This window comes from Balaenoptera borealis (assembly GCF_965194805.1).
Source record: "Balaenoptera borealis genome assembly, chromosome: 12".
Taxonomy (NCBI): domain Eukaryota; kingdom Metazoa; phylum Chordata; class Mammalia; order Artiodactyla; family Balaenopteridae; genus Balaenoptera; species Balaenoptera borealis.
Genome location: NC_138869.1, coordinates 109,351,101 through 109,364,408, shown reverse-complemented (window position 1 = coordinate 109,364,408; position 13,308 = coordinate 109,351,101). Strand labels below are relative to the sequence as shown.

Below are 13,308 nucleotides of genomic sequence, written 5' to 3'. Positions count from 1 at the left end.
CCAACTTGACCTTGTTTCACTGCTCCTCTAAAATGCACCTGCTGGTGGGGACTGGAAAACCACACCTTGGTGAACATGTGGGGTCTTCCTGCCTGTGGGACCCTAAATAATTCCAGTTCCCGCCGAATTCAGAACTCACTGAGGCCCCGGCTTGGGGTAGTTGGTGGAGGGTCTGCCGGGCCGGGTCCTGTGTGATGGACGCGGAGGCTGCTTGGGGCTGTTGCGGCAGTTAAGAGAGTCTTAAAGTAGAACCAACGTTTTAAAGTTACTTTTAAAGATCAGTTTCTTGACTCTAAAAATGTTACATGCTAATTGCAGAATGTTAAGAATGGTGTTTCTTAGTTTCTGCTTAATCACCAAGGCTTATTAGAAATGCAGGTTCCCAGCCCTGCCATAGACCTTGAACTAAGTTGGAGCCCAGGAATCTGCCTTTCTAAAAAAACCCAGGTAGTGAATAGGCATGTTAAACTTTCACAACCACCTGTGTTGAATACACACAAAAAAACTATAAAGAAGAAAAAAATTTTAAATACTTGTATGTAATTCCATCTCTTCAAGATTATCACCGTTTGGGCTAATTCCTTAGAGCAGTTTTCCCCCACTGTGTGTGTTTGTCTTTGTGTGTTTTTACAAATTGAGTTTATGTTGTATTTGTAGTTTGGTACCTGCTCCCCCTCTCCCCCGCTAATACCGTATCCTGAGCATTTTCTCATGTCATTAATATTCTCCAGAAACATCATAATTAAACATTTGATTTTCAGTCCATTTTACCCTGTATCATTTTAAAGGGCTTGCCCCAGGCCAGAACAGGGGCATAGGGGGAGCGGACCGCCTTGATTCTTGCTGGACCCTGTTTTGTAGATTAGCAGAAGTTCCAACTTGAGGGTATTTATTCCGACTTTCTTCTACAGGTATGATCACTGGAAGGGAATGTAATTTTGGTGTCTCCTTAGTTTCATATGCAGATAATTTAATAGCCAACTTATAACTTATGGACTATTTTGTTTGGGATTTCCAGAAAACGTCCCATTTTTAGTTCTGCCATAAAATGAATGTAGATGTTATAAACCACGGTCTTACCTGCATCTGGAGCCATTCCCTGCTGTTTGACATTAGGGTTGAGTAGTCTGGCAGATTCCTATATCTTATATAGTAAGTTGCTTTTTGGTATTTAATTTTAACTTAGATTACTAATCATTAAGAGGTAGTTAAAAAATATTTGAAACATCTTTCTTATTACATGTTTCATGTGAAAGACTAACCTAAGGGTCTACAACTTAACAAGTGTCAACTACAAAGTGACTTCCTTTAAACAGTAACACTCATGATTATAACGTTTATTAATCTAAATACATTTCATGTTTTATATGACTACTTTTTAACAAAAGATGTGCCAATCAGAAGTAAACTTAGTTATCTGCAGAATACCTAAAAGCAATAATCCTAGATTCCCTAAGTCTAGATTATTCTGGTCTAATCAGTTATGAATTTTTAAGAGAGAAATATGCAAGTCATTTTGTGATTTTTTTGCCGGCTAAACTTAAGGAGTACTTCACTTGCAGAAAATATTAACATGTCCTCCTCTTTTTTCTATGACAGATGCCAGAGATGCAGAGCAATTGAGCAAGAACAAGGTGACACACATTCTGTCTGTGCATGACAGCGCCCGGCCAACACTGGAGGTAAGAGAGAGCCGAGCTGCACGCGGGTCTGCACTGTGCTCCTGGGTCCCGGGGCCACCGACGAAGCAGCCGTGTCCTGTCCAGCACCAGTGTGCTCCTGTGTCGCTGGCTGTGTAGTCTTGCGCTCAGGCCGTGTCTGTGCCTGTGCCTGGTCCGCGGCGCGGCGGGAGGACGCCTTCGTTTTCTGACTGTCCTCCTGTTACGTTGCTAGCTTGGCTTTCTTGGCCAAATGCCGAAGAACAAGCTGATGCTGCCTTTCCCTTTGGATTTTAAGGACATTTAAAACCTATTTTAATTCCTTTCAAAATTATCTCCCGTTTTAGAATCCAGAAGAATTCAGGCTGCTCATTTCCTGATTTTTTCCATTTAAGCTCAATTATTTACTAGGAAAAAAAGGCAATGGAGGATAAATTGTCCCTGGAGATTTTCCGGGGCTTCTCTGTGCAGACTGTCAGTGCAGAAGCTGCTGTCGTGTTTTAGGTTTTAAAGTAAACAGGGTGTGTCTGCCTCTACACTAATTCCAAAAGCATCTTCAACTTTACGCTAATGGACGGTTTGAGCTGTTGGCTGGGAGCAAAATATATTTCTGTTTATTAGCCTTGACAGAGCCCAAGCTACCTCTTTTTAGAAAATAATGCGAGTGTGGTTGTGATGAATATGTTTTTCTATTTTAGGGTTGGGTGTTGGAGAGGGAGGCGTGGCTTGTTCTGAAAGAAATAATCCCAGTTCAATCAGTTTATACTTAAATTCATATTATACAAGAGTAGGTAATATATTTTTATTTCAAATTTATCTATTTTACTTGGCCATTAGAGCTGCCAGATTTCAGTCAGTTTCAAATAAATGAGGATATAGAGTAATAAGTGATTCTACTGACATCACCATACAGAGGACGGTGGGATGTGAACAAACCTCTGTTCCTTTCTCCAGATTTTTGACCTTGCACTTCCCTTTGTTGTTTTAGCTCATGGGTTTTGTTAAGGTGCTATGATTTGTGCTGCAGCATGATTTTATTGGAAACAACAACAACAAAACATCACTTTTCTGGAGCCTAACATTTCCCTTGAAAATAGCTACTCCATTTTTCATACATCAACAATAGTTTATATTAAACATATAGCCAAGCTATGGCCTAGATGATAAGTTAAACGTAAACTGGTCATGATTTACTTCCTCTTAAATCACAAGATGAGGCTTGAGGTTTCCTTTATTTTAATAAATTGCATAGATGTCCTCCCCACCCTCACCCTCTAGGCTGCCTCTCAACCTTGTGCCCTGTTCGGCACAACACGTTGTCAGGTAGGAACACGGCCCCGAAATCCGTCCACACTGTGGCTTCCGTCCAGATACCAGGTCTTCAAGCTCACAGAACTTCCTCCATGCGGGACTTCTGTGAGCCTTGCTGCCCTGCCCGACACTGTAGGTGCTTCTCTGATGGATGAGATCAGGTTTGCTTATCCCCTGAACCCTGGGGTGACGTGGTCAGTGGAGGGAAAGAGGTCCGAGCCTCCAGGTACCAGATCTACTGCCTTTTCCCCACGGGACTGCTTTTGTTTGGCAACATCCTGTTTCAGCCTTTGGGTGCTTTTATTACCTCTCTTGATAGTAAGTACTTTCCTGTGATTTCATTTTATTAAGGGTTAGACCTTCGTTTTATAGCATGACATACTTTAACGTTGCCCCTCTTACTTTATTCATTTTTAACTTCACAAGTAATTCATGAATATATTCTTAGTTTAAAGATTAAAACAATAGATTCTCTGATTGCACAAGTGGGGAAAACTGAGGCATCAGAAGTTATTTGATCGGCCATGCTTGCCTTAAGTGATTGGGATCGAGGAAGTTCGCCAGGGTCCCAGAAGTTCTGGACCTTTGTTTAGCCCTCTGCCTGATGCATAAAGGCAGTTGTCTCTCTTAAATTTCAAACTCAGTTCCAGAAGCCATAATTTCACCCAGCCTGAGATGAGTCCGGGAAATTACCTGTTTGGAGTCAGTAGGGAATTAATGGATAGATTTTATGTTTCAGCAGCTCCATGTTTTGCTGGCCCTGATCCTTGGATGGAAGTAGGGCAGGGATGAGGTGAGAGGGCAGATGGTTTCAGGGCCCTGATAAAGCGTGGAGAGATGAGGGATAGGAGAGGAGGGAGCTGGCACCTCATGCCCTTTCTGAGATCTTCAAAGCCATGCATGTTTATAGAACAGGCCCTAACTTTCTCTGGGCAGGGCTGGGCTGGGCTGGGCTGGGCTGGGCTGGGCTGGGCTGGAAGTGGGGAGGTAGTTACTATCTGAAATGGAAAGGTTTCAGTCCTGTCACATCCGTTCGGGAGTTCTGTGAGCCTTGCTGCCCTGCACGACACTGTAGGTGCTTCTCCGGTGGATGAGATCAGGTTTGCTTGTCCTCTGAACGCTGCGGCGAGGTGGTCAGGGGAAGGAGAGAGGTCCAAGGCTCCAATTACTGTCTCTTCAGAAGAGTATCTGAGGGTTCGATCTTCCAGAATAAAGAGTCTTAGAGACTTGGCAGAGACTTAGGAACCTCACGCTCACCGAGTCAGCTCTAAACTAATATCTGAGATTTTGAGGCACTCTGGCTCCGTTTTTATGCCTACTGCTCTGTGTTTGACGTAGAAATCCCAGCTGAGCAGGGTCCTAGAGATCACCCACCTGACCCATCACTGTGGACAGGACGCTGAAGTTCAGAGGCAGGAAGGGACTCTCACGATCCCACAGCTGTTGTAGGTAGCTTGACGGAACCTGGATCTTCTCTCCCAGGCCAGAGATTTTCCCAGAATGCTCCTTGCCTTGGTCCTCTTCTAGCATGACTGATGCTTCTGACTTTGCTAGCAGTATTAGTAGACATTGACACATCAGCTTTGGAAAGGTGGTACCATTTGTACCCTCACTGGCAGTGTATCAAAATACTATTTCCCCAAACCATCACCAGCACAGAGTTTTGCTCTTCTTTACTTTTAATTAGCAGTATTTTTGTTTTGTCTTATTTTCTGTGAATGCCTTCCTCACACTGTCGAGTCCCCTGTCCAGACAATTCTTCCGTTTGAAGGCCGGGAGTGGCTGGTTTGCTCTTGAGCTCCTGCTACGTGCGGGGCCCTGGGGCAGGTGCTAGAGGTAAAGTGAATGCCAGTATCTGCCACGGTGAAGCCCTCAGTGAATAAACAAAATACACACGGTAACTCTTTTATACATATTAGTAATAATTACCGTCAGGCTCAAGGCAGGAACCACTCAGAGAACAAGTTTCCTCCTTTACCACGTCAGTCTGGAGGCATTTGCGGTGCTAGGCTTTTGGCTGGGGCTTTGGAGACAACTGGGGATTTAGAAAATCTGGTTGGTACCGTTCTGGCTGGTAGAGTGCCAGGATATGCCTTCGGGTGGGGCCCTGACTCCACAGAACCACATCGGTCCTGCTCATCCCCCATGGGCCCTGGGGACCCAGCCTGGAGGATAGCAGTGTCCTGGTTCCTTCGTGGCATAGCCAGACCTGGCGGCCTGCTCACGTCACCTGCTAGCAAATGGCAGAGCGGGGGGAGAAATCATTGCCATGTAGATGAATTTCAAGTAGGAATTAAGCCGAAATCTGTAATTATAACATTTAAGGGGGAAAAATCCCTTCCTCCGATTCCACATTGAAGACTGGATGGGGCAGTGGCCTGCCTTTGCTGAAAGTGTTTCCTGATTTGTGAGCTGTTTTCAGCGCCTACGGGTTGCTCCAGATTTGAGGGATGGTGAAAACTCCTGTCACAAAGACAGTGCTTTTTCAAATCAGAAGCCCCGTGTTGTTTGTAGGTGCTGAGGAAGTAATATTGAGCAATGAAAGGTTTCTCCCTTCCTCTGAAAAAAGAACCAGAAGTCTATCTTTCTAATGTAAAAATTTCAGAGTTTGTTTCATTTTTCATGTTGGGTATTTAACCAGAGCACCTGCAGGAAACAACTATTTTTCACTATTAACAAAAATGCTTTAAAAAGTATTCTCATTCCTTCACTGGGCTAATAACAGAAACAATTTAATTTTTAAATGATTTATATTTTAGGATTAAATAGAAAAAAAATAGTTTATATATATATATTCAAATCAGGGCATTGCATGCATGCCAGATAGATTTTTTGAGCTTGAGTTCAGCTTGGATATTCTTCCCATTTTAAGTTGTGACTTTTGTATCTTGAACCATTTAAGCGTTTGTTTTTGTTTTTGTTTTCAAGAATAGGATGTTTTCATAGGCCAGCATTTATTCCTGGTGATTCTGTTTTATATTTCCTTTAACACCAAAGACATTTTCTTGAGGTATCCAGACTCAGAATTTAATGTCGTTAGTTTTGTTTGTAGTTGACCACTTCTCCTGGTTCTGATACTTACTGTTATTTATGTGTCTGTATGTATAAGTGTGTATCTCCAAGAGATGCCCAGTCTGCTTGGACAGTGGCACTGAGAGCCTGAGGGGCTCCTGTAGGGACCTCGTTCCCCTGCTGCATTTCTGTCTGGTGACCCACCCCGTTTCTCACCCTCAAAATTTTTGTTGGCTTCCTAAATGTAAAACAAGCCCAATCCAAGGTGTGAAATGGCATTTGAAGTTGAAGAAACTGTGCTTCTGTGTCCACTTCTTTCTTCCACCCTTCTTTTGCCCACCCAAGTCCTACCCTCCCTCAGACCTTGGCCCAGCTCCTTTTCTGAGAAGGGCACTCCCAGTGACCTCCAACCTCAGGAATTCTTCCCTTTTTCCTGGAATACTTGTAGTTTGCACTCTTTGCTGGGTCCTGAATTGTGCGTGCCCCGGGACAGACCCTGCAGCTCATCACATGGCTGGCTGACCTCCGTCTGATGGCCGAGCTTCTCAGCATCTCCATCCCGGCTCCTCAGCTGGGCTTAGGCCACTGTGGGCAGTGGATTTCTGCCGCGTTGGATTTCTCGGTCTCCCCAGCACTCAGCCTGGATCTGGTTCTGCAGATGCTTGCTGACAGACTCAGAGCCAAGTGCATTTAAGCTCCACTGCCAGGTGAGAAGCCGTGTCTTCGGGCGTTTGTGGCTGACTTCAGGGTGTGAAAGAAGAGCAGTGTCAAGAATGGAATACTGACCACCAGTGATCTGTGAGGCCAGAGGTCCGTTAATGCAGCTCAGCCTCACTGCCCGCGCCCCGCTGTCAGGAAGCCTGGGCAGGTGCAGATGTTCTGCCATACACAGCTGGAGTGTCCTCCAGTTCAGAATTCCCTCTTGCTAAGTTCCTGCAACCACGTGACTCTTCTGTGACTCTCTGGCTGACCTCTCAGCGGTGCTTCAGCTACCTTTGGTCTGCGTTGGAAGCCTGGTCCTACAAGGAAAGCACAGTCTAAGACACGGACGGTGACGACCAATTAAAAGAAGACTGGCCACAGCCAAGGCAGCTCGAGGTCGGGAGGGTTGGCTGAGACATCCTCTCGGATCTCGGGAGCTTGTGGCCGGATCATGAAAGGCTGGGAGGACTTTCCAGGCACCGGGGCCGTGTTCTGACTCATTAGGGAGACCTTGGTTACCTTGTCCTCCTCTGGAGGCTTCGTAGGCAGACCCAGCTCTGCCTTTCTGCCTACCTGGTGACCATGTCAGCTCAGCTGTTAGGACTCTGAGGCCCCCCCTGTCCATGACCTTCAAGTCACAGGGGCTATTGACCACATTTCCCCTGGCACGGGGAAGGGAATTGCTGAAAGCCACATGCCTTGTCCTGTACACACAGATGTAGGCAGGGAGGTTCACTGCAGCTCTGTTTGTAATGCAAAAAATTGGAGCCAACCCACATATTCAGCAGAAGGGTACCTGTCAGCTGTGATACATCTGTATAAAAGAAATACTCTGCAGCAATTCAAAAAGAAGAGGAAGGCTTACATGTGTGCACAGTAAAAGGTTAATTGCTAAGCAAAAGAAGCAAGTTGTAGAATAATTTACACAGTATGATCCCATTTGTGTAAAATTGCATATCAATAATGTATTCCTGTATGTACATAAATAAGTGTGTAAATGCACACATAAGAGTTTGAAAGGACCATATCAGACCCCTAGGAATGGTAAAGAGCAGTAGGATAGGAGAAGAGGGTGGAAAGGATGAGTTTCACTTTTTTCTCTATTTATTTTCTACAATGGGAGTATCTTCATAGTATCATTTTGAAGGAGGAGGGGTAGGGAAGGAAGGTAAGCAGGTGGCCACACTTGGTGTCTGGAGTAGTGCCAGGTAGATTGCATTTGGATGTCCAGGCTTGGCTGGAATGGGTTCTGTGTTTGGTAACAATGTTTCCCATGGATTCACATGTGAATGTGTGACCTCAGGCACACTGCGAGCTTGTCATCCTCGGTCAGTGGATACAAAGCATCTCTTTTAGTCATCTTAATCTTCAAAGGGAGAAGAAAGCCCATGACACACCTTTCAACTATATGCATTTTATTTTCAATATCAGTTATGTTGTACTTCTACTTGAATGTTTCAGTTAAATGAGTTTATGTCCTTTTTTAGGATTCACAGATCCCCTAGTGATACAGCTTGAAGCACTGGGCAGGGTTTCCTGGTCGGATTGGTCGGTGTGGATGAGTTCTGTTACTTTACTGGCATTACAAAAACCACCGCACTATCATAATTGCTGATGAGGTCCAGGGCCTTTGAAAGCAAATTGTTGTTCGACCTGGGATCGTTCTCAGGTTGACAGTTGTTTCCATCTCTCCGGTAAAGTCTTTGAGTATCAGTGGCACCTCCTGTGCCAAAAGTTTGCAGCTTTCATGTGTTGAGGTAAATTTGTTTGAAGCCAACCCCAGACTTAAATAGAAATGACTCAAATAGAAATGATTATGGTAGGTATCGAAAACTGTCTAGTAATCGCTCTTTCTTGAATCCAGCTGTGTCTGAGCTCCCCGTGTGTGGGCCGTCAAGTGCAAAGAAGGCGGCCCCCCTGGCTGCGGACCTTCTGTGACAAATGGAATTCTGAAGCCAGAATTCCAGCGCGGATGAGCCAGAGGGGCTGAAATTGCCGAGGCCTGCGTTGGTTCCAGGCAGGAAAGCAGTGCTTCTTGTCTCTAAGTGAAAGAGATGTGTTAACTTCCCTTTGCCCAGCTCCCCGGAGCTCCTGGCACTTCAGCTGTGGGCGTCTGTCTCGTTCTCACACTTACTGACCAGGGTCCACGTACCTGAAGACTTCTGCAAAACACTCTTCTTCCTAGACTTTTCCTCTCAGCCAAGTCCCAGTTTCTTGAGCATCTCCTGCTGAGCTTCCGTCTCCTCTCTCTTCTGCAGACTCCCCTGTGCGATCACGTCCTGAGCATGGGTGCCAAGCGCTGCTTCTGGAGGGGGCACTCCTAGCTCAGACCCCTGCCAGTCCTCAGCGGGGAATATGCTAGTGGCAGGATCTGCCAGGATTTCCAAACCAAGGTCTCAGGAGCAGCGTGTGACACGTGGTCTCTCCCCGCTGCTCCAGCTGGAATGGCAGTGTGCACTGACATGCTGCAGCGGGGTTGCCCGTAAGCGCTGGATGGTAGTTGGTCTGTTTATACGACATCCTCATGCCCGTGGACGGGGGTTGGGGAAGACTTTGTGAAGAGGAGTGTTGAGGCAGCCTTGCAGGACTGGTATGTCCCGTTCAGTGGGGAGGTGTGTCTCAAGTAGGACCAGCCCTTCCGGGCTGGTCAGGAAGGGGGAAATAAGGACACGTGTGGATGTCGTCTGGTTACAGAGTGGAGAGGGTGGTCAGCATGGTGGGGTGAGGGTGGTGCCATCTTCAGTTCTCCTTTTGGCTAAATTGGGAGTTATTCCTTCAGATTCAGCAAATGTTAATTGAGTACCTACCTTGTAGCAGGGATTGGGGATAAAATGCAAAGAGAAGTAAGCTGTGGCCCAGCACTAAGAAGAGACAGGCACGGAGACCCTTAAACGGTGCGGAGTTGCGGATGCACGACAGAGCTGAGGGGCCCGGGGCACCATCCCCGCTGGGTCAGCCAGCCCTCGCCACAGAGCTGGCAGTGTGGAGTGACCCCACAGGATAAGAGGGTCTGCTGGGTAGTGGTGGTGAGGAGGGGCAGTTGGAGTGGGGGGTGGATTCTGGGTGAGGGCGTGTGTGCAGGGCACCAGGTGTGCAAAGCACAGGGCTCAGCAGGGCAGGGGTGCCAGGAGCCAGGCTGGAGGAAGAGGTGTGGGGAAGATGAGGAAAGGTTTTATTCGTCAAGCTGAGGAGTCTGCGCTTCGTCTTGTGCGAAGCAGAGACTCAGCGAAGATTTATGAACAAAGTCAGGTGACACATTCACATTTCTTTTCCAAGATGTTGACTAGGGGATGGGATGGAGTGAGGGAGACAGATACCAAAGAAACTGCTGGGAAGCTCTTACGGTAATCCTGGTCAGAAATCGTGAGGGCTGAACTGGGACACCGGGAAGTAGAGGAGTCATCTCCACAAAGTGACACAGCAAGGTTAGAAATCAAAGGATGGGAAACGGGGCTACAGCAAACATGAACCAAAAGAAAGGTGGCATAGTAATAGTTTTATCAGACAAAATAGAATTCTTGTGGGCACCTTATAAAACCCTAAGCAGCTTTGCCATTTTCAGGTGCTCCTATAATTCATTACCAGGTAGGCACTGCCAGTGGGCCCTGTGCCTGCCACACCTGCAAGGGAAGTGGCCCAACCTGACTCCAGAAGCTGGGGGTGAAGCAGCGGTACCAGGTGGTGTCATCGCCTCACTGCAGCCGAGGTCCTGCCTTCGCCTCTCTGTGCTCTGACTCCTGGGATGTGGCGGGACGTTTGCGTGTGTGCCGGGGCAGAGAGTGGCAGAGGCCCCAGGTCTGGAGTGAGAAATTATTTCCCTCCCCTCAGTTATCACCACGAGGAGCACAGGTGTGGTTTCAGCATTCATAGCTGAGCGGGGCGTCTGCAGCCAGCTCTGCGCTCTCTTCTAAGGGAAAATCACTGACTCCGCGGTGAGGGTGGAGGGCTGGCTGCCGGAGAGGACACGGGTGCCTCTGGATTCTGGGTGGGACCCTCCTCCTCTTGACGGCCAACTGTGGACAGGCTTGGTTGCTTCCCAGGCTTTGTCCCAACTAAAGGAAGATCATCCATAGAACTACTGCCAGAGCCAGAGAAAGGAGAGGCCACCCTGCCTTGTCCCAGTGGCTGCAGAGGGACGCTGCCCTGACTGTGATCACCTGAGGCGTCTCAGACAACAGAGTGGAGCCTGGACTTCGGCTTGAGCGTTCCGGTCCTGGAAACTGTTCCTAACCAGAGTAGTTCAGAGGTCATTGCCGACTGTACTGGCCTTCAGAGTCATCAGGGCCTAGCGACGGTGGAGCTGGTCCAACCTGAATTTACCTGTTTAACCAGGCCAGCCCCACGGAATCCAATTGGAAGACACTCCCAGATCCCCAGATCAACCCAAAGGGACTGAATTCAAACGGCCTCCTGGAACACCCCGACTCATGGCGAACAAAGTGAGAACGACCTTCCCAAGTGTTTGCCTTTCTCCCACGCCCACTCCCGTGGGCGTGTTCCTGTAACCTGACACTTCCCCACTTTTCCACTGGGACCCTCTCCTGCTGCCATCCCTGCACTTGCAGTGGCCTCAAGACCAGTGGTTTCAACCAGTTGTCTTAACGTCCTGCCCACCCCCAGGAGGGACCTCTGGCCTCCCCACACAGTTCTCTCCTCTGTGCCCACTGCGAGAGGATGCAGCTGTCAAAATAAAAATAGCCCGTCAGCTTGCTTTCAGCGGCAGCCGTCGGGGAGGGAGGGCTTGGTGAAGTGTTGCCCTTCAAGGAAGGCGCCCCTCCCCTGTAGTGTTGGGGGTTGGACCCCCGCACTGTGGTATGTCGGTGACCCACGTGCCAGGGAGATCCAGTGCAATCTGGCCGTCCACACGTACCTGCCTTGGAGAGCGTGCCCTTCCTCACGCCCCGGAGAAGCGGGAGTCACGGACGCACGCGCTGGCCTTTACCGCATCCCACCTCTGCATGCCCTTACCCCAACGCCCCCCACGCAGGACTGGCCAGCTCGCAGGGCAGTGCCCTTCTCTGGGTCAGTGTTTGCTTCATTCTCGAAACACACCATTTCTGGGGTCTGACCCCACTTGGAGGACGTGATGTTAGGCCCGAGGGACCTTGAATGCTGCTTAGAAAAAGCTCCTGAAGTGCCGAGGATCGAGCCCCAGCGGAATCTGCGGCATTGGCCACTCGCCTGCGGGAAGGTCTCGTCCCATTGGGAGGGAGGGAGTCTGGACTCATTTGCTTGGCCGCCTGCAAGAGGGACCGCAGACCACGTTCCAAATGCTGAGCTCCTTGCGGAGGAGGGGCTGGGCGCCCTCCCGCACAGAGGCGAGGCCAGCCGGCGGCGCAGCCACGCGTGAGCCCGGCCCTCCTAACCCCCGGGCGCCACCTCTGCAGCCTGGTCTGTGCTGGGGACGGCTCGCGCCTTGTCGTGAGAGAAGCTGCGGGCCACATGCAGATGAACAGGCGGGCTGTGTCCCGACACACACGGGCCTGTTTGTCACCTCTGGTCTTGGTGGCCAGGTGGCAGGGAGCGTAGCTCGGGTGCACCTCAGGGACTGAGCCAGCGGCTTCCAGGGGCCTGTGTTGGATCTGAAACTTGGGGCCACTGAGTCCCCAGTTTAATGCACTCCTGGAAATTTCTGAGCATCTGGCCAGCCTCCACCTTAGTAATCGTTTTTCATTGTTAGTGAGACCGACCACAGCATCCTGCTGAGATTTAGAGCTCATAGGACCCTGCAGATGGAGACATCGCCCTTTAAGATGGCTTGGCCTGCCTGCCTGCCCTGGGTGGTGCTTCCTGCCAACTCTAGGGACCTCTGGCCCCCCTGGACACAGGACTCTCAGGGCACATTGGAATTTAAGATTCTAAAAGTGGATCTCCCTTCCTTCACTTAGTGACCATGTATTGATGATCTCTGGAGAGAGAGGTGCCAGGGTGCTGCAAGAAAGATGAGTGAGATGGGACCCAGGCACTGAAGGAAACTGAGGTCTAAGGGAGATACCCTCAAATCAATTATCGTCCTCTCTGCTGGGGCCCCGGCACCCTTGGGGTCTAAGGGAGAGACTGACCCTCAAATCAATTATCGTCCTCTCTGCTGGGGCCCCGGCACCCTTGGGGTCTAAGAGAGAGACTGACCCTCAAGTCAATTACCGTCCTCTGTGCTGGGGCCCCGGCACCCTTGGGGTCTAAGGGAGAGACTGACCCTCAAGTCAATTACCGTCCTCTCTGCTGGGGCCCCGGCACCCTTGGGGTCTAAGAGAGAGACTGACCCTCAAGTCAATTACCGTCCTCTGTGCTGGGGCCCCGGCACCCTTGGGGTCTAAGGGAGAGACTGACCCTCAAGTCAATTACCGTCCTCTGTGCTGGGGCCCCGGCACCCTTGGGGTCTAAGGGAGAGACTGACCCTCAAATCAATTACTGTCCTTTGTGCTGGGGCCCCGGCACCCTGTGCGGCCCGTTGGGTGCTGGGGGGGGCAGTTAGAGAAATCGCTGGAGTCAGCCTGGGACGGGGGTGCTCTCTGAGGAAGTGCCCCCCAAGACTCCTGATGGAGAGAAGGATCCACAGGAGCCTGGGGAGGGGTGGGCAGGAAAGTGCAGGACGCCTGGGGGGCTCAGGCAGCAGGTGCCCGGG

At 49.4% G+C, this 13,308-nt stretch overlaps 1 protein-coding gene across 3 annotated transcripts in view; it reads left to right on the top strand.

Moving 5' to 3' along the window:
• Positions 1-13,308, top strand: part of DUSP22 (dual specificity phosphatase 22) — a 47,285-nt gene that overhangs the window by 14,622 nt on the left and 19,355 nt on the right. For all 3 annotated transcript variants that reach the window (XM_082346630.1, XM_082346631.1, XM_082346629.1), the window contains exon 3: positions 1,600-1,682. In XM_082346630.1, the coding sequence (XP_082202756.1) occupies positions 1,600-1,682 (83 nt within the window). The remainder of the gene's footprint in view (positions 1-1,599; positions 1,683-13,308) is intronic.